General features: G+C 41.9%; 1 protein-coding gene across 8 annotated transcripts in view; it reads right to left on the reverse strand.

Annotated features, from left to right (window-relative positions):
• cdk8 (cyclin dependent kinase 8) overlaps positions 1-22,305 on the reverse strand; it is a 198,041-nt gene that overhangs the window by 160,313 nt on the left and 15,423 nt on the right. For 3 of the 8 annotated variants that reach the window (XM_068033592.1, XM_068033587.1, XM_068033586.1), the window contains exon 1: positions 3,521-3,931. The exons of 3 other annotated variants lie outside the window; for them this stretch is intronic. In XM_068033592.1, coding sequence (XP_067889693.1) covers positions 3,521-3,614 — 94 coding nt within the window. In that variant the 5' untranslated portion in view covers positions 3,615-3,931. 2 more of the 8 variants (XM_068033591.1, XM_068033594.1) reach the window with 2 other exon arrangements.

Raw genomic sequence — 22,305 nt, forward strand, 5'->3', positions numbered from 1 at the left:
GCTCGAGTCCCTTTAAACAGGCTCCAGAAGCTGGCCGAGCGCGTCTACCCTGAGGCACAGTGTGGCTTTCGTGCAGAGCGATCGACCATTGACATGCTGTTCTCCCTTCATCAGATACAGGAGAAATGCCGCAAACAACAGAGGCCCCTCTACATTGCTTTCATTGATCTCACCAAAGCCTTTGACCTCGTCAGCAGACGTGGTCTCTTCAGACTACTAGATAAGATTGGATGCCCACCAAAGCTACTAAGTATCATCACCTCATTCCACGACAATATGAAAGGCACAATTCAACATAGCGGCACCTCATCAGACCCCTTTCCTATCCTGAGTGGCGTGAAACAGGGCTGTGTTCTCGCACCCACACTTTTTGGGATTTTCTTCTCCCTGCTGCTCTCACATGCGTTCAAGTCTTTAGAAGAAGGAATTTTCCTCCACACAAGATCAGGGGGCAGGTTGTTCAACCTTGCCCGTCTAAGAGCAAAGTCCAAAGTACGGAAAGTCCTCATCAGGGAACTCCTCTTTGCTGACGATGCTGCTTTAACATCTCACACTGAAGAGTGCCTGCAGAGTCGCATCGACAGGTTTGCGGCTGCCTGCAATGAATTTGGCCTAACCATCAGCCTCAAGAAAACGAACATCATGGGACAGGACGTCAGAAATGCTCCATCCATCAATATTGGCGACCACGCTCTGGAAGTGGTTCAAGAGTTCACCCACCTAGGCTCAACTATCACCAGTAACCTGTCTTTAGATGCTGAAATCAACAAGCGCATGGGAAAGGCTTCCACTGCTATGTCCAGACTGGCCATGAGAGTGTGGGAAAATGGCGCACTGACACGGAACACAAAAGTCCGAGTTTATCAAGCCTGTGTCCTCAGTACCTTGCTCTACGGCAGCGAGGTCTGGACAATGTATGTCAGCCAAGAGCGACATCTCAATTCATTCCATCTTCGCTGCCTCCGGAGAATACTTGGCATCAGGTGGCAGGACCGTATCTCCAACACAGAAGTCCTCGAGGCGGCCAACATCCCCAGCTTATACACACTACTGAGTCAGCGGCGCCTGAGATGGCTTGGCCATGTGAGCCGCATGGAAGATGGCAGGATCCCCAAAGACACATTGTACAGCGAGCTCGCCACTGGTATCAGACCCACCGGCCGTCCATGTCTCCGCTTTAAAGACGTCTGCAAACTCGACATGAAGTCCTGTGACATTGATCACAAGTCATGGGAGTCAGTTGCCAGCGTTCGCCAGAGCTGGCAGGCAGCCATAAATGCGGGGCTAAAGTGTGGCGAGTCGAAGAGACTTAGCAGTTGGCAGGATAAAAGACAGAAGCGCAAGGGGAGAGCCAACTGTGTAACAGCCCCGACAAACAAGTTTTTCTGCAGCACCTGTGGAAGAGCCTGTCACTCTAGAATTGGCCTTTATAGCCACTCCAGGCGCTGCTCCACACACCATTGACCACCTCCAGGCGCTTACCCATTGTCTCTCGAGATAAGGAGGCCAAAGAAGAGATAGGAGGTATGATCAGTAAGTTCGCAGATGACACGAGAATTGGTGGTGTCGTAAATAGTGAGGAGGAAAGCATTAGATTACACAATGATATAGATGGACAGGCAAGATGGGCAGAACAGTGGCAAATGGAATTTAATCCTGAGAAGTGTGAAGTGATGCATTTTGGGAGGACTAACAAGGCAAGGGAATATACAATGGATGGTAGGACCCTAGGAAGTACAGAGGGTCAGAGGGACCTTGGTGTACTTGTCCATAGATCACTGAAGGCAGCAGCACAGATAGATAAGTTGGTTAGGAAGGCATATGGAATACTTGCCTTTATTAGCCGAGGCATAGAATAGAACAGCAGGGAGGTTATGATGGAGCTGTATAAAACACTAGTTAGGCCACAGCTGGAGTACTGTGTACACTTCTGGTTGCCACACTATAGGAAGGATATGATTGCATTGGAAAAGGTGCAGGGGAGATTCACCAGGATGTTGCCTGGGCTGGAGTATTTCAGCCATGGAGAGAGACTGGGTCGGATAGGGCTGTTTTCCTTAGAACAGAGAAGGATGAGGGGGGACATGTTTGAGCTATACAAAATTATGAGGGGCATAGAGATAGGAAGAAACCTTTTCCCTTAGCAGAGGTGTCAATAATCAAGGGGCATAGATTTAAGGTAAGGGGCAGGAGGTTTAGAGGGAATTTGAGGAAAAAGTTTTTCACCTAGAGGGTGATTGGAATCTGGAACACACTTCCTATAGAGGTGGTAGAGGCAGGAACCCTCACAACATTTAAGAAGTATTTAGATGAGCACTTGAAATGCCACAGCATACAAGGCTATGGGCCAAGTGCTGGAAAATGGGATTAGGATAGGCTTGATTGCCGGCGCAAACACAGTTGGCCGAAGGGCCTGTTTCTATGTTGTATAGCTCTGTGACTCTATGACTAAGATGATATTAATTTATGGTCCCCACTTCTTTAATAATTTATGGATTTCTTAGTTTCCCATTACTGCATCAATTTATTAAGTCACTGGTGCCCACTGCTACACTGATTTGGACTCACTGATCCATTTGATCTATGGTGTGCCCCTTAGCTTTCCTGTTAAGATTGTACAAAGGCCAAAAAATGGCCTGTTTTATTCCAACTGAAGTTCTTCAGTTAATTTTGTTTTTTGAAATCTCCAAGCTGTAGTTGTAGCTGTTTCTATTGTGCACTGCTTTAAAAACATCTAGGTCAAACTTGTCAACACGATGAAGGCCTTGACTCCCCTTATGTAACACCAGGGGAAATCAAATACTACATATATATGAAGAGAGACACAGACATTCAGTGTGCATTTGTTCCATCAAATTCCAAACATAACTATTCATTATAAATGCAAAACAACCTGATGCTGCTGAAAGGCACAAGTATTTTGCCAATCATCACTTCTCTCACCAAACAATTAAACTCTGACTTGACCGTGAGCAACACAACATCAACTTCTTTGTAAAACACAATGTCCTGTCATTTTCCTCATGAGCAACACCACAGAAAATAAACTATTTTAAAACAGCAAGATCGCATGCACTTGTTGCCCGTCGCACTTCAGCACTCAAGCTGAAGCAAAACCACAAGCAAAGTTCTGTGCCATACTTGATCAATGAGTTGAAATTAAGGATTCATAAAAGAGCAACGATTAGCTGCACAAATTTATTGTCAATGACAATTAAGTAATATGCATGTTTCTTAGAAATGAGAAAGCAAACAAATCAAATCACAAAGTAATTATGAAATTTTTTTGACTATTGATAGGCATTTAAAAATCACAAAAAGTGCTTATATTCGGGTGAGAGGGGCCAAAGACCAAAGCGTCTGAAAATTAGTGGCTGAAGGCAAAAAAGTCTGCATTTATTTGACAAGGAATCATGTAATTATAGCACTGTTAATGAAGCAAACTAGTTGAGTAATAGCAATTTTGTACAATTTTGCATATGTAATGAATAAAATTGCACTATACTCAGAACACAATTACCGGACAGCTGATAATTGGTCTTACAGAGCTTCATGTTCTCAATGTGCTTCGCACTTTCAGCATGCTTCATTTGAGTTCTTTCCCTGCACACCATTGCGTGCCTCTGAATTGCATCACAGACACAATGCTTTGCCGGGTTGACAAATCTTTCAAAAGAACTCGGGAAGCAACAGACCGCCAACTTTTGCTTCCAGTCAGTCCCCGCGCCACATATTCTTTAATCCCTTGTCGACCTCCTCCCTAAGTTTCTCATCTCCATCTTCACGATCAACAATATCTTTTCTGTCTTGCCACGGTGCACATTTTTCTCCACAAGTGTTCAGAGTAGCTGAAATTAATCGAGAGCCATTGGCTGAGTACCATACAAGCTTCCAGTCCAATGGACATCAAGCCAATCACTAACGTGCTTGATCCTCACCGTCCTTGATACTCCTCAACCGACGTCTTTGATGTTTCTCGCTCTCCTCAATGCTTCGCCCGACCTCCACCTCCCATTTACTGCTCGAGGACCTCCTTGCTGCTTCTGCACGCGCTGATCCTCCAGGGCCTCACTGCTCCAACAGGTCCCACCCTCCCATCCTGCTACCCCTCAGCTGACCAACCATTGTTTCTGTCTCTCAGTGGCCAGCTGCTGATTTACTTCTCCAAGCCTCAGCTGCAAGCTATAATTGGACAAGCTGCAACAGCCGAGCCTGGGAAAGACAGAATCTGTGAGTTAAACCCACCAGAAAACCACAAAGCTGTCCCGAAGGTCGAAAGCAGCAGTTCCTACTCGCAGCAACTGTCAGTGAAACTGACGCTTCCTTTTTTTTTTCAAAGCCATTCTTTTGGTTCTGAGGTCAGAAAAGGAAGAAACCAATGGCGGCTTTCCAAAATCCCAATGCCCAAAATCCGCCATTTGGTGGAAATTTCCCATCCCTGTTATTTAGAGTAAATAAAGAGAAACTGTTTCCAATGGCTGAAAGGTCAATAACCAGAGGGCACAGATTCAAGGTGATTAGCAAAAGAAGCAGAGGCGACATGAGGAAAAACATGTGGTTAGGTCTTGGAACACAATGCCTATAGTACGATAGACCTGGACTTGATACTCGTTTTCAAAAGGGAAGGAGATAAACACATGAAGGAAGAAAAAAACTGCAGGGATATGTGGAAGGCATGGATGAGTACAACTAACTGGATTGCTCTTTGAAAAAGCCGACACAGGCTCAATGAGCCAAATAGCCTCCTTCTGTGCTATACGATTAAATTATTCTATAATTATTACGCCTGCCAACTAAAGGCTCATAATAAGGTTTGCAACATAATAAAACACTGAATAATTATATATTTCATGATAGTGAAATCTTTGTGTACCCTCATTAAGCTTTTTTTTTTACTTCTAAGTCTCATTCTCTCACAAAAACTTGGATTTTGCACACCATCATTCTGTGCTTGCAATTTGAACATGTGCACTATTTTCCATCAGTCAGCAATATGCTTCTTACTGTAACTGACAGTATGCATCATGCTGTAACTGGATTTCTCTTTTTTGTCTTAATAAATGATTTGGAAATCAGGAGAATGATTTTACAATGTTTGATTTACATCTAAGCATTTAGATGTTTCCTTCTTATTACAGAGAACTTAGCTGAGAGAGAAAAAGACAAAAACAAAATAAATGAGACAGAAAGAGGACAAGGGAAGAAAATGTAGAGCAAAAGAAAGAAAAAGAATAAAAGAAATAAAGAGAATGAGTGACAGGGAAAGAGTGAAAGAGAAAATAAATCAATGATGTAAACATCTACGTTTTCTTTGTTTACAAAAAAAGTATTTTTCCTCAGTTGGCAAGTCAATTTAAATTTGCCCAAACACTTTTTTTTAGTTTGCTTTTCAGTGATTTGAATCGAAACAAAGAATAAATTGAACACAAATGTAAAAGGAATATTAAAGGCAAGTAATTTATAGATTTTATATATGGGCAATCACAAAATTTAATCCCTAAAATACCATTAAAACCCCAGAATACCATGCAATAAAAACTGAAGTTAATTAATTCAGTCACCTTAACTCGCTAAGAACATAGGAAAGGGGAGTTGGCCACTCAGCCCTTGAGCCTGCTCCACCATCTGATGTGATCATGGCTGATCTTCCATCTCAACTCCACCTTCCCACACTATCCACATATCCCTTAATCCCGAGTATCCAAAAAACTAGCGATCCCTGTCTTGAATATATTAAATGACTTGAGTGCTCCTGATGGCAATAGACTGTACACAACATGGCATGACATTCTTTTTGCTTTAAAGAATGACATTATTTTTTAAATGTTCAAATGCCTAAAGGAGTGTTTACCACTTAGTGGAAACTAGTTTTTTTTCTTATTAGCACAGGGCAGAACTCCCTGTGGTCTTTTCCACTCTTTGGAAATCTAAATTTCATTTGGATAACAGCTTGGAAAGATGTTAAAACCTCGAGGATAGATGGAGTCATTTCTTGTTTTTATTTCAGATCTCCTTATGTGGACTGGTGTCAAAATTTTGTTTCATAAAGCTGTTGTGAATTGTCGTGGGATGTTTTATGGTATTAAAAGCATTATATAGATACAGGTTGTTGTTGTTAATACCTTCATCTTTGAACAATTCTAATATCTCCTTTAGGTTGGTGTCATTTTTTGTCTGATTGTGTGCCTGTAAAGTGACCAGGGATGTTTTAAAAGGCACTACATAAATGCAAACTTTTATTGTTGTTGTGTCAAAGAACATTTAGTTCCATGCTATGTACATTATCAGGGCTGGTGGTTTACAGATATTTGAAAGAAGTGCATTTTTATTGCAACTATGAGTGTTAGTGATTTTTGTGGCTCGACCTTTATGATTATGTCGTTATTGATGTAGAAACTGTAAATCAGTGGCCTTGATTATGATTAAGAGTTCAGTAAATTAATTAATTTTATTTACTTTCTAACCAAGCCAAGATGGAAAAAAAAAATTGATGGCAGCTTAACTTGAAGAAATTGTGGAAGAATTGTACCATAATTCAAATAAGAATGGGTGCTCTGTATAAAATAAATTCCATACACCACATGCTGCCACAATTCTGGCCTTTGGGAACAGACTTAAAATACACTATCTGATGGAGATGCTGCTATAAATAACAGGAAATTTATTGTAAAACTGTAGACAAATAAGCAGTAACTTGGTTTTCCTGAACAATGCAAAAAAAAGTCCAGAAATTGCTGGATAAATAATGCACCCATTATTAGTTTACAACAAATCCAGCAATTTGGAACAAATAGGTCACAAGTTCAGATTTTCTGCAAAATTTCTGGACGATTACTCTCTCCAAAACTGAAAAAAATTGCAACCTCACTGAGCCTCTTCATTGAAATTACTTGCATGTCATAAAATTGCTGGATTTGCATCATAAATGCAAATTAACCTTGTCACTGCCAATCAGAGTTTGTAATTCACGTTGTGAGGCCTTGATTAATGATGCGATTTATGGTCCTGACATGAAATACAACCTTGGAAGCCCAAATAGAAGCTGTAGAGTCTCACTCCAGCAGTAAAGGCCTGCTCAGGTCTGTAAACGAAACTCGACCCAAGCCCGACAGAACCACATCCGACCCGAGCCCGACCCAGCCCAAGTCCTTTCATTTCTTCCCGCCCCCGACCTGACCACCAGAATATAATCAACTTTATTGAAGAGGTCGTGCTCTACCTTGGATGGAATTACTCACTGCAGTCTCATGCGGAGTGTTTCCTGCCTTGACATCCCAGCTGTCACTGTCTCTGACCCGGCCTGACCCAACCCAAGCCCAGTTAATACCTCACAACATTTAAGTAGTATTTCGATGAGCACCTGAAACGCCATAGCATACAAAGCTACGGGCCAAGTGCTGGAAAATGGGATTTCAATAGATAGGTGCTTGATGGCCGGCACAGACACGATGGGTCGAAGGGCCTGTTTCTGTGCTGTATAACTCTATGACTGCCAGACCAGGAAAAGCGACCCAACCCAAACCCGACACATGTCGTTGGATCCTGTCAGGTTCGGGTCGGGGAGCCATGCTCGATCCAGCAGGTAGTGAATTAGTTCCTAGAGGGTTTTTTTGAAACTTTTTTAAAAACCTATTTTGTCCATATTTTTGTGCCAGTCTTACCGTATACCCTCCTGTTTGTGTTGGAAGGCAATAATTCTCAGGATGTAAAGCTTTAACAACACTCAGTAATGTAAATTAGGTCAATTTCTTTCAGAAAATCATTTTGGAATACAATATACGAGTAAGAATGTTAATACTTTTCACACAAATATCCTGTCATTCACTAAATTATTCACTCAATGACTAGCACAACAATTCCCAAATACAACTGGGTTGCAACGTCTTCTACTTGTTCTTTTAACTTATTAATTTTCCTTTCCGACTCTTGTCTCTCTTAAAACAACTTGCTTTATTTCTCTTTATCTTGTTTGACTCCAATTCATCTCATTTCTTTCTCCTGATTCTTCCAGTATCCTTAAAGTCCATTGGTCAAGAAGATAGACCACTGAACACAACGTCTACGAGTTCCAAAATGCAGTGTTAACATTGTTGTGCCTTATTTAATTTGTATTTCCAGCAAATTGCGGCACAAATCTGAAGAGCAAGGAAAAAAGTCCAATGCAGCATGTCACGCGCTGCAAGATGCTCCAGTCCAGCAATATCTAGGCCACTGTCACTGGACTCAATTGACATTACCACAACAAAAATTCAAATCCTCTTCTGGAACAAAGAAAAGCAAAAGAAGGAAAGTTGAATGATAGAAGAATTCAGAAATTAAATATTGCCTACAGATTAGTCATTAGAAACTAAGGATTTAAAGATTTTAAGCTTTGCTTAACGTAACAAAAGTCTATAGAGTCCATTACACATGGTAGACAAAAACAGCCAATTTGAACCATTTAGTTGCATTAAAATCAGAATGCAACTGATGCCAGGTTCCAAGAACAGACAAAGAAAATACTGGCAGCACAGGGAGAAGAACGTAGAGATTTTTAACCACTTTGACAGCAATCACACACCTTTTCACAAGCACAGTGAACTCATTTTGAGTTTGCAATAGTATTCCAGAATCATAGAACCATAGAAAAATTACGGCACAGAAGGAGGCCATTCAGCCCATGGTTTCTGTGCCGGCTGAAAAAACTAATCGCCCAATCTAATCCCACTTTCTAGCATTTGGGCCGTAGCCTTGACGGTTACAGCACTTCAGGTGCGTGTCCAGGCATCTTTTAAATGAGTTTAGGGTTTCTGCCTCCACCACCAATCCAAGCAGTGAATTCCAGACACCCACCACCCTCTGGGTGAAAAAGCTTTCCTCATGTCCGCTCTAATCCTCCTACCAATCACCTGAAATCTGTGCCCTCTAGTAACTGACCTCTCCGCTCGGGGCAACGGGTCCTGCCTGTCCACTCTATTTAGGCCCCTCATAATTTTGTACACCTCAATTAAGTCACCCCTCAGCCCCCTCGGTTCTGGGCAAAACAACCCTAGCTGATCCAATCTTTTCATAGCTGCAACTTTCAAGCCCTGGTAACATTCTTGTAAATCTCCTCTGTACTCTCTCCAGAACAATTATGTCGTTCATGTAATGTGGTGGCCAGAACTGTACACAATACTCCATCTGTGGCCTAAACAGTGTTTCATACAGTTCCAGCATTACATCCCTGCTTTTGTATTCTATACCTCGGCCAATAAAGTAAAGCATTCCATTTGCCTTCTTCACCACTTTATCTACCTGTCCTGCCGCCTTCAGGGACCTGTGGACATGCACTCCAAGGTCTCTCACTTCTACCCCTCTCAATATCCTCTCATTTATTGTGTATTCCCTTGCTTTGTTTGCCCTCCCCAAATGCATTAGCTCACACTTCTCCGGACTGAAGTCCATTTGCCACTTTTCCATCCACACAACCATACCAGTGATATCATTCTGGAGTCTACAACTATCCTCTTCACTATCAACTACATGGCCAATTTTTGTGTCATTTGCAAATTTCCTCATCATGCCTCCCACATTTAAATCCAAATCATTAATATATACTACAAACAGCAAAGGACCCACAATGAGCTCGCTTTCCATTTGCAAAAACATCCATCGACCACTACCCTTTGTTTCCTGACACTGAACCAATTTTGGATCCAACCTGCCACTATCCCCTGTATCCCATGGGCTTTTATTTTTCTGGCCAGTCTGCCATGTGGGACCTTGTCAAATGCCATGCTAAAATCCATGCAGACCACATTCACTGCACTACACTCATCAATCCTCCTTGTTACTTGCTCAAAAAACTCAATCAAGTTCGTAAGACACAACCTTCCCTGAACAAATCCATGCTGACTATCCCTAATTAATCCATGCCTTTCTAAGTGGCAGTTTATCCTACCTCTCTCAGGATTGGTTCTAATAATATACCCACCACCGAGGCCTTTTTCTACCTACAACATTGGTACCAATGTGGACTAGGACCTCTGGCTGTGCACCCTCGCCCTCCAGAATGCTCTGTAGCCGCTCGGTGACATTCATGACCTTGCACCAGGGAGACAACATACTATCCTGGAATCACATCTGCGACCACAGAAACGCCTAATTGCTCCCCTAACTACAGAATCACCTACCACTATTGCTCTCCTGTCTTTTCTCCTCCCTCCCTGCACAGCTGAACCATGGTGCTCTGGTCATCATTCTCGCTGCACTCTCCAGAGGAACCCTCTCTCCCATCAGTACTCAGAACTAAATACCGATTCTCTGACACAAAGTGCAATTTAAAAGAGCACCATCGGTACCAAGTAACTAATATATTTTCTCAAATTTCATTTGTTAAACCTACCATGGTTGGGGGGGGAAAGAGAGAAACTAAATTTGCACAACAGCCTTGTTGAATTTTATGAACTGCTCTTAAGAAAAAAATTTGTGCAAGTTTAATAAGTTTCAAAACCTTCAGTTAAATCCTATTTAATATAACATTTTCTGAAGTTGAGCAGTTACTTTACTGAAATTAAAAACAAGAAATGCTGGAAATACTCAGCATGTCTGGCAGCATCTGTGGAGAGAGAAGCAGAGTTAACGGTTCAGGTCAGTGACTCTTCATCAGAACTGGCAGATATTAGAAATGTAAAAGGTTTTAAGCAAGTAAAGCCGGGGGGTAGGGAAAGAGATAACAAAAGAGGTGTTGATAGGACAGGGGGTGACAGAGAATAACTGACCAGAAGGTCATGGAACAAAGGCAAACGCTACGTTGATAGTATGCTGAAAGACAAAGCATTAGTGCAGAGAGAGTGTAAATAGACTGTAAAGCACAAAGCACTCCAAGCACAAACATTACAAAAAACAGAAACAGTGGGTAGGCACAGTAGAAACAAACTAAACAAACCAAAAAAAAACTAACCAAATAAAAAAAATAACTAAAAATAAAGAGGGGCCCATCATGCTCTGAAATTATTGAACTCAATGTTTAGTCCGACAGGCTGTAGAACGCCTAATTGGTAAATGAGATGCTGTTGATGTTCGCTGGAACACTGCAGCAATCCCAGGACAGAGATGTGAGCATGAGAGCCGGGGTGGGGGGTGGTTGAAATGGCCATCAACTGGAAGCTCGGGGTTTACAGACTCGGAGATGTTCTGTAAAACGGTCACCCAATTTGCGTTTGGTCTCCCCGATGTTACTTTACTGATTATCTTGAGAAATTATAATAAATGTATTGATTTTAATCTTGTTAAATTATTTATGTTGCAATATTTAAATTGTAACATCAAAATTATAATTTATATGATTGGGAAAACCATCAATTCAGTTACTCTTGAAACCCTTGCATCACAGTAAGCTTAAACTCATCCAAAATTCTGCTACCCATATCCTAAGTTCCACTCACCCTTGTGCTATCTGGTCTCTTGTGCATCCTTGATTTTAATCGCACCACCACTGGCAGCCATGCCTTCACTGCCTAGGCCCTCAATTTTCCTCCCTAAGCTTCTCCCTCCTCCTTGAAGCAGCTCCTTAAAGCCTATGTCTTTGACCAAGCCATCTCCTTATGTAGCTCAGAGTCAAATATGGTCTGATTACGCTCTTGTGAAGCACCTCGAGATGTTTTATTACATTAAAGGTGCCACATAAATGCTAGTGGTTGCTGTTGCTCGTCTTCATTGTACACAATTTATAGAAATAATTTACAGACATGTACCATTTGAAAAATGACATCCAAGTTTTTAAATAAGTCCAAGTTTGTTAACACGGCACAAGTAGATTAGTTAATAGAAAAGCGAAATACTGTGGATGCTGGAAACCTGAAATTAAAAACAGCAGAGAACATGCTCGGCAGCATCTGTGGACAGGGAAATCGAATTAACTTTTCAAATCAATGACCTTTCGTCATCACTGGAATAAGCTAGAAATGCAACAGGTTTTAAACAAGTGCAGAGGCAGCGAAAAGGGGGTGGGGAAGGGAAGGTATTTGATAGGGTGGAAAGCAGAAGAGATTAAATGACAAATGGGATGATGGTGCAAGCCCAAAGGAGATGGGAATGGGACACGTAATGAAACAAAATATAGGCCCAGAAGAGGTGTAAATGAGATCAGTAAAATCATTATCAACAGCTGCTGTCCAAAAAAGTGGGGGTACAGGTTATGATCTGAAATTACTGAACTCAATTTGAGTCCAGAAGGCTATAAAGTGGCCATTCAAAAGATTAGGTGCTGTTCCTTGAGCTTATTTTGAGCTTCAATGGAACAGTATACAGGAGGCTGAGGAGAGGTCAGAGTGGGAGAGAATTAAAGTGATTGCTCTGCTGTGCAAGATGGTATTGTCAGAACAGACAAGATGGAGACAAAGAAACAGAGAATGGAATAGAGTCCTTAAGGCTATATACTGCAAACAGCAAAGGACCCACACTGAGCCCTGTGGAACACCACAGGGTTGCACTGATTGCACTGGAGAGGGTGCAGGACATTCACCAGGATGTTGCCTGGGCTGGAGCATTTCAGCTATGAAGAGAGACTGAAAAGGCTAGGGTTGTTTTCCTTAGAGCAGAGAAGGCTGAGGGGGGACCTGAATGAAGTATACAAAATTATGAGGGGCATTGATAGGTTAGATAACAAGAAACTTTTTTCCCTTAGTGGAGGGGTCAATAACCAGGGGGCATAGATTTAAGGTAAGGGGCAGGAAGTTTAGAGGGGATTTGAGGAAAAAAACTTTTCACCCAAAGGGTGGTTGGAATCTCGAACACACTGCCTGAAGAGGTGGTAGAGGCAGGAATTCTCACAACATTTAAGAGGTATTTAGATGAGCACTTGAAACGCCATAACATACAAGTGCTGGAAAATGGGATTAGAATAGTTAGCTGCTTGATGGCCGGCACGGACACGATGGGCCGAAGGGCCTGTTTCTGTGGTGGACAACTCTATGACTCGAGGAAACCACTTTCCATTTGCAAAAACATCAGTCGACCACTACCCTTTGTTTCTTCAGTGGTGCGAAGAAGTGCAGTCAAGGTAGCTATGGACATCAGTGGGTTTATTGTGGATATTGATAGTCTATCCCCAGAAATGGAGACAAAAAAGTCAAGGAAGGGAAGAGTTGGAGGTGGACCATGTGAAGGTGAAGGAAGGGTAGGTGTTGGAATCTAAGTTGATGAAATTTTCCAATACAGGATGAGATGGTGGCGTAGCGATAATGTCACGGGATTAATAGCCCAGAGGCCCACACTAATGTCCTGGGGGCACAGGTTCAAATCCCGCCATGGAGCTCACAAGAACACAAGAAATAGGAGGAGTAGACCATATGGTTCATCGAGCCTGCTCCACTAGTCAAAACGATCATGGCTGATCTTAAGTCTCAACTCCACCTTCCGTCCACTCACAATATCCCTCGATTCCTCGAAATCTGTCTATCCCAGTCCTAAACGTATTCAAAGCATCCACAAACCTCTGGGGTAGAGAATTCCAAAGATTCACAACCCTTTGAGTGAAGTAATTTCTCTTCACCTCAGTCCTAAATGATCGGCCCTTATCCTGAGACTGTGCCCCCGTGTTTTAGATTCCTCGACCAGCGTTCAGTGTCTAGCCTATCAAGCCGCTTCAGAATCTGGAATGTTTCAATGAGATTGTCACTCATTCGTTTAAACTCCAGAGAATATAGGCCCAATTTACTCAGCCTATCATAGGACAACCCTCTCATCCCAGGGAACAATTTAGTGAACCTTCACTGTACCACCTCCAGTGCAAGTATATCCTTTCTTAAATGCGTAGACCAAAACTGCACACAGTACTCTACATGTGGTCTCACCAAAACCCTGTACAACTGCAGTAAGACTACTTCATACCTGTATGAAAATAGTGCCTTCTGTGAAGACAGACACAAAATATTTGTTCACTGCATCTGCCATTTCCTCATCCCCCGTGATAATTTCTCCTGTTTCTGCTTCTAAGGGACCAACATTTACTTCAGTTACTCTCTCCCTTTTTATCTACCTATAAAGGCTCTTGCAATCTGTTTTTATATTACTGGCGAGAATACTCTCACATTCTATTTTTTTCTTTATCAACTATTTGGTGGCACTTTGCTTGTTTCTAAAACACTGAGACTTGTTACTCTTTTTTGCAACATTGTAAGAATCTTCTTTCAATCTAATACTATCCTTAACTTCCTGAGTGAGCCACTGATGGGTCTTTCTTGCTGACTTTCTGTTTTTCCAATGGAATGTATTTCTGTTGAATATTTTGAATTGTTTGTTTCTTGAAAGGTTTCCCACTGTTCATTTACTACCATAACCTTTAGTCTATTTACCCAATTTACCTTAGCCAGTTCTCTCCTCATGCCTACGTAAATCGGCTTTAAGTTTAAGATTGCGATTTGATTTGCGATTGGAGCATGTAACTTTCAAACTTAATATGGAATTCAATGATATTATGATCGCTATTTCCCAGTGGATCTTTTGCTCTGACATTACTAATTAACCTTGCTTCATTATACAATACTAGATCGAAGACAGCTTTGTCCCTAGTTGGTTTCACTACAGATTGCTCCAAGAAACTGTCCTGAAAACATTCTACAAACTCATCTTCTAGACAACTCTTGCCAATTTCATTGTCCCAGTCTATAACAAGATTCAAGTCTCCCACAGTTATTACATTGCCTTTGTTACAGGCTCTAATAATTTTTTGTTTTACCTTCTGTCCAATGGTATAACTACTGTTAGGGGGCCTACAAATTACTCCCACCAGTGTTTTCTGATTCTTATTGCTAATTTCCACCCATACGGATTCTACTTCAAGATCTCCTGAGGCCAGATCCTTTCTCATTAATGCTCTTTTGTCATCTTTTACCATCAGGGCTACCCCTCCTCCTTTGCCATTGTCTGTCTTCCCAAAATATTGTGTACCCTGGAATATTTATTTCCCAACCTTGATCACCATGTAACCATGCCTCGGTAATGAAAATTATATCTAAATCATTTACCTCTATTTGTGTCACTAGTTTATCTACCTTATTGCAGATGCTTCACACAGATAAAGAACCTTGAATTTCATTTTTTTTGCTTCTATTCCCTTCAATGACCTTATTCACTGATGTACAATTTTTGTTAAACTCTGTCCCTTCCCGACTCATTCTGCTCGTCTTTACCCACAATGCTATTCTGTTCCGATGCCTTGGCCTTTCTCTTCCGAACACCCTCCCCCCCACTTGGGAACCATTAGTTCACAACCTCTAGTCTTATCTGCTGGAGCACTCTTCAGCTTGTATGCACTGCCCCTTCCTGCCACGCCCTGATTATCATTACCCTTATTGCTATCTTGCTCTCTTGCCTTCTCCTTTCTCTTTAAATTATCACATCTTCCCTCTCTTGATCCCTTGCCCCCACTATTTAATTTAATGCCCTCTCTATCGCCCTAGTTATACGACTCACCAGAACACTGGTCCCAGCATGGTTCAGGTGAAGACTGTTAATTTTGTGATTATCTGCAAACGAAGGGAGTTAATTGGGGTTTTAGTTAAGCACTTAAAAGCAGACACTCACTGGGACTAAGAAAGATTTGTGTGAGGAGCTACATGTTTGTAATCCTTTTACTCTGCACAAAAAAAGTGAAACTGAGTAAATATGGGCACCAACCTTATTCTTCTATAACAAACTTTCTGGAATTTAACATGGTAGCTTTGGATGGTTGCCTAAAGCTGAAGGTTGGAAAATAGGAAAAAAGATTGATAGAAAACTAAAGTTTCCAGGGCCATTGTGAAAAATATGGCAGAAAGCAAGTGCAAATTGTCAGGGTATGATTACCTGGTGTTTTCGGAGTCTGAACCATATGGTCTGTGGAAGAATGAAGTGGATATGTTGTCACAGGTTACATCTCTACCAAAAAGGAAACAAGGTATTGTCTTGGCATTGTCACTTGCTACCAAAAGTAAAATCAGATTTAAAGTGTTTTGTGAACTGGATGCTCATCAATTGGATACTGATTTAGGGTTGGATTTTCTGTTTGAATTTTTGGATGAAATTTACAAAAAGGATGACCTATTGAAAGCGTATGAGGCATGGTCAGGCTTCGATAGATTTTGGAAAACAGATGGTTATTCAATGGAGGAGTATATCATGGATTTTAACAGACTATATAAAAGATTGAGAAAATTCAATTTGGAGATCCCTGGTTCAGTGCTAGCTTTTAAATTGCTTGATTGTGCTAGGGTGTCGCATATGGACAGGCTCCTGGTTCTAATTGGGGTTCAGTTCTTGGACAAAGACTCCTGGTTGGACCAAATGTCCGCAGCCTGAAAAATAAATTCCTGGGGAAAGAGTCATTTCCTGCAGTCCTGGTAGAACAAGCAGGACACTCTGCAGTGACACAAAGAATGGAGGACTCAATGTTTAAAGATTTAGAAATAATCCAGGTACTGGAAGCAGGCCGAAATACAATGGAAGAGTTAAAGACAGGACCTTTAGCAGGTCTGAAAATTACAGTGGCAGAGAGGGTTGGAACAGCAACCAAAGGCGAATGAATCCCAGGAATGCCCAAGGAACAATTAATAGGTGCTTCAGATGTGACTCAAAGTATCATTATGCAATGAAGTGCCCTAAGCGGAGGGACAGAATCTTCAAAATAACACATGACGCAGAAAATTCTGAGGCGGAAGATACTAATGGATCTGAAGGAATTGTACGAGTCACAGAGTTTTCATCCTGTGATGAATGTGTTGGTTGCGGATTCGTTCAACTGTGCAATACTGGATAATGCTTGTACGTTGACCGTATGTGGAACTGACTGGTTACAGTGTTATCTGGATTCAATCAGTAGTGAGGATCAATGCAAGGTTGAGTATAAAAATACTACCAGATTTAGGTTTAGTGCTGACAACACATTGAAGTCACTGAAGAGAGTCGTAATCCCATGTAAAGTAGCTGGGGTAAGCCACTTTATCAGTACTGATGTAGTCTTCAGTGAGTTACCTTTACTCTTGAGTAAGTCTTCAATGAAAAAGGCACAGATGAAACCTGATATGGAGCATGATAAGGCAATTGTTTTTGGGAAGCCAGTGAATTTGTAATTTTCCCAGTCAGGGCATTATTGTATCCCCTTAACAAAACCTGATATTTCTAATATGAGTGTTGATGGCATCAGGTGTTATGAATCAGAAATAAAAGGCAGATTGTCTTAAAGTTGCACAGACAATTTGCTCACCCCTCCTGTCAGAGATTTAAAAACCCTCCTGAAAGATGCAGGTGTGATTGATGGAGAGTAGACAAGGATAATAGAAATTAGCAAAAAGTGAGATTTGTAAAAAGTATCGGAGGACACCATCACGTCCTATTGTCAGCCTTCTATTGGCATGTGACTTTAATGAGGTAATTGCCATGGATTTAAAAGGTGTGGGACAAAGACAAGTATATTTTCATTCTACATTTTATAGACCTAGCAACTAGATTTCATTTTTCTACAATAATAGTAAGGACAAAAGGGTGATTATAGGCAAAATTACAGAGAAATGGATAGGAACTGAGCTTGGGGCACCAGCTAAGTTTCTGACTGATAATGGAGAGGAATTTGCCAATGACGAGTTCAGGGATGCGTGTGAATACATGAACATGACCGTTCTGAATACTGCAGCTGAAAGTCCTTTCAGCAATGGACTTTGTGAAAGGAATCATGCAGTGGTTGATGAAATGTTACATAACGTCTTGGCTGACCAGCCAAACTGCAATGAAACAAAGGCTGGAGGGCAGTCTTGGAATAGAACTAAAAGCAGAAATCTTCATGATCGAGAAGTTTTAGTGGCTGCCAATAAACTTGAAGATAAACGAATAAGAGAAGCAAACATAAGGAATTAGAGAGTTGGAGGGAGTTTGGAGTCTATTCTGAGTTACTAGATCGGGGACAGCTAGCCTGAAATCCTGTCTGGATTTGTACTGAAAGTCCTTCCCAATGGAACTTATAAAGCTACGGCAAGGTTAGCTGAGAGGTGCTTTGAAGAGCGATTGTGGGATACCGATGTTACAGTGGACTCTCCCACAGCTGGAAAAGTAATCTTGAAAATATTTTTGGCTCTTTTGGCCACATATTCATGGCAATGTCGATCCATTGACATAAAAGCTGTATTTCTGCAGGGTGATACTATTCAGAGATGTGTATCTGAAACCACCCAAAGAGACAGCAGATACAGAAGGAAAATTATGGAAACTGAACAAATGCGTCTAGGGCCTTAATGATGCTTCCAGGGGGTGGTATTTCTCAGCGAGATCTGTTCAACTGAAAGCAGATCCTCTGATGTTTCATTGGCATCATTAAGGGAAACTTTCAGGCATCTTCATGATGCACACTGATTTCCTTACGGAGTGGTACAGTGAATTGAGAAATATATTAAAATTAAGGCAGAATTTAAGATTAGGAGTCAAGCTTGTGGGGCCTTTAAATATATTGGTTTAGATATTAAGCAGAATAAGTTTGGATTAAGGTTGAACGAACAATTCTATTTAGAGAGAGTTACTCCCATCCCAGTTAATCGTGTCAGATCATCTTTTCTGTGATGACCTAACTAAACCAGAGACTCAGCATTTGCGAAGCATGGTGGGTCAATTAAACTGGTTGGGCTCTCAGACTAGGCCTGATGTTAGTTCCGATGTGCTGGAGTTAAGCATGATGATGAAACATCCAAACCCTGAGAAAGTTTTAAGGACAAATAAAATGTTGAAAAAACTAAATCTGGAGAAATGTGTACTGAAGTTCCCATCCTTAGGTACCCAAAGAACATGAAGCTAATAATTTTTAGTGATGCTTCACATGCTAATCTTGCTGATGGGTATTCGAGTGCAGTTGGTTTCATAATATTTCGATGGGTGAAAATGGGCAATGTTGTCCTTTAGCTTGGGAGGATAAGAAAATAAAATGGGTCGTTAAAAGCATGCGAGCTGCGGAAACACTGGGTCTTGTGGAGACAGTGGACATGGGGTTCTATTTGTCAAATACTTTGGGTGAAATTCTGAACAAGGGACATCCTGAAGATAGGAAAACCATTGAATGTTATGTGGATAATCATTCTTTGTGGGATAATGTACACTCTACAAAAAGTGAGTGAGAAAAGACGACGTATTGACCTTGATGGATTGAAACAAACACTGGAGAGAAAGGAAATCTCCAAACTTAAATGGGTAGATGCAAGTCATCAGCTATCCGACTGTACTCTCATTTCTCTTTGTGAAACAAAGATTGTTGGAAATGCTGGATGGGGGGGGCATCTCAATATAAAAAAAACTACCTAATATGGAATTTAATTTTTATTCATTTTGAAATATTCTTTGAGCATGTTAATCTAAGTTGTATTGTAAAAGAAAGAAGGGAATCTGAGATTATCTGCAGGTGAAGGGAATTAATTGGGGATTTAGTTGAGCACTTAAAAGCAGACACTCACTGAGACTGGGAGAGGGATTTGTGTGAGGAGCTACATGTTTGTAATCCTTTTACTCTGCACAATAAATGTGAAACTGAGTAAATATAGGCTGCCAGCCTTATCCTTCTATAACAAGCTTTCTGGAGTTTAACAGACTGTCCGAACAGTACAGCTCCCACTTTGCCCAGTACTGCTGCCAGTGCCCCATGAATCAAAACCCATTTATCCCACACCAATCTTTGAACCACGCATTTAAATGTCTAATCTTATTTACCCTATACCAATTTGACTGTGGCTCAGCTAATAAACCAGAGATCATTATCTTTGAGGTTCTGCTTTTTATTTTAGCCCCTAGCTGCTCATACTCCCTATGCAGAACCTCTTTCCCGGACCTATGTCGCTGCAGCTGGTGGAATTTAAATTCAATTAATTAACAAAAGTCTGGAACTAAGAGCTAGTCTCAGTAATGGTGCAATGAGACTTTGATTGTTGTATAAAAAACACATCTGGTTCACTAATGTCCTTCAGGGAAGGAAATCTGATGTCCTTTTAAATTCGTTTTAAACAGGCTCCAGAAGCTGACTAAGCGTATCTACCCTGAGGCACAGTGTGGCTTTCGAGCAGAGAGATCCACCATTGACATGCTGTTCTCCCTTCGCCAGCTACAGGAGAAATGCCACGAGCAACAGATGCCCCTCTACATTGCTTTCATTGATCTCAGCAAAGCCTTTGACCTCGTCAGCAGACGTGGTCTCTTCAGACTACTAGAAAAGATCGGATGTCCACCAAAGCTACTTAGTGTCATCTCATTCCATGACAATATGAAAGGCACAATTCAGCATAGCGGTGCGTCATCAGACCCCTTTCCGAACCCGAGTGGCATGATCAGGGCTGTGTTCTCGCACCTACACTGTTTGGGATCTTCTTCTCCCTGCTGCTCTCACATGCATTCAAGTCTTAAGAAGGAATTTTCCTCCACACAAGATCAGGTGGCAGGTTGTTCAACCTTGCCTGTCTAAGAGCGAAGACCAAAAAGTACAGAAAGGTCCTCATCAGGGAACTCCTCTTTGCTGATGATGCTGCACTAACATCCCACACAGAAGAGTGTCTGCAAAGACTCATCGACAGGACTGCGGCTGCCTGCAACGAATTTGGCCTAACCATCAGCCTCAAGAAAATGAACATCATGGGACATGACGTCAGAAATACTCCATCCATCAATATCAGTGACCACGCTCTGGAGTGGTTCAAGAGTTCACCTGCCTAGGCTCAACTATCATCAGTAACCCGTCTCTCGATGCAGAAATCAACAAGCACATGGGAAAGGTGTCTGCTGCTATGTCCAGACTGGCCAAGAGAGTGTGGGAAAATGGCACACTAACACAGTACACAAAAGTCCAAGTGTTTCAAGCCCATGTCCTCAGTACCTTGTTCTACAGCAGTGAGGCCTGGACAACGTATGTCAGCCAAAAGCGACATCTCAATTCATTCCATCTTCGCTGCCTCCGGAGACTCCTTGGCATCAGGTGGCAGGACCATATCTCCAACGCAGAAGTCCTCGAGGCAGCCAACATCCCCAGCATATACACCCTACTGAGCCAACAGCGCCTGAGATGGTTTGGCCATGTGAGCCGCATGGAAAATGGCAGGATCCCCAAGGATGCACTGTACAGTGAGCTCGTCACTGGTATCAGACCCAACGGCCGTCCATGTCTCCCCTTTAAAGACGTTTGCAAATGTGACGTGAAGTCCTGTGACATTGATCACAAGTCCTGTGAGTCAGTTGCCAGTGATCGCCAGAATTGGCGGACAGCCATAAAGGCGGGGCTAAAGAGTGGCGAGTCGAAGAGACTTAGCAGTTGGCAGGAAAAAAGAAAGAAGCGCAAGGGGAGAGCCAACTGTGTAACAGCCCCGACAAACAATTTTATCTGCAGCACCTGTGGAAGAGTCTGTCACTCTAGAATTGGCCTTTGTAGCCACTCCAGGCGCTGCTTCACAAACCACTGACCACCTCCAGGCGCTTACCCATTGTCTCTCGAGACAAGCAGGCCAAAGAAAGGTAATAACCCAGAGATCATTATCTTTGAGGTTCTGCTTTTTATTTTAGCCCCTAGCTGCTCATACTCCCTATGCAGAACCTCTTTCCCGGACCTATGTCGCTGCAGCTGGTGGAATTTAAATTCAATTAATTAACAAAAGTCTGGAACTGAGAGCTAGTCTCAGTAATGATGCTATGAGACTTTGATTGTTGTATAAAAAACACATCTGGTTCACCAAGGTCCTTTAGGGAAAGAAATCTGATGTCCTTACCTAGTCTAGCCTACATGTGGCTCCAGACCCACAGCAATGTGCTCGACTCTTAACTGCCCTCTGAAATGGCCTACCAAGCAACTAATTTGAAGGGCAATTAGGGAGAACAAATGCTGCCCTGCCAGCGATGCCCACATCCCATGAAAGAATAAAAGAAAACAGGAGATGGCACCAACAGTACCAGAAAAAGGGATCAGGAAGAGGACCTGAGTAGGACTGGAACAAAAAATGGTCCACATATCACACAAAAAGGCAGACATAGTTAGGACTCATACGGGTTTCCACAGCAATACCTTTGATTGAGAGGAAGCGAGTGGAGTCAAAGAAGAAATTGTTCAATGTGAGAACAAGGACAGCCAGGCAGAGAAGGGGTGGTGTGGATGTGGATGGTTAGGCCTTCAAGGAAGCAGGGGACCCTCAGGGTGCCCTGTTGGGGGATAAAGGTATAAAGGGATTGAACATCCACGGTGAAAAAGGTCACAGTTAGGTTAGGAAACGGAAAACTTTTAAAGTAGTGGGGGTGTCAGAAGAGTCAAAGATGTAGGTGTGAAGAGGCTGGATAATGGCGAGAAAAAAGGTCTCGATA

Source organism: Heterodontus francisci, chromosome 6, assembly GCF_036365525.1.
Source record: "Heterodontus francisci isolate sHetFra1 chromosome 6, sHetFra1.hap1, whole genome shotgun sequence".
Lineage (NCBI taxonomy): Eukaryota > Metazoa > Chordata > Chondrichthyes > Heterodontiformes > Heterodontidae > Heterodontus > Heterodontus francisci.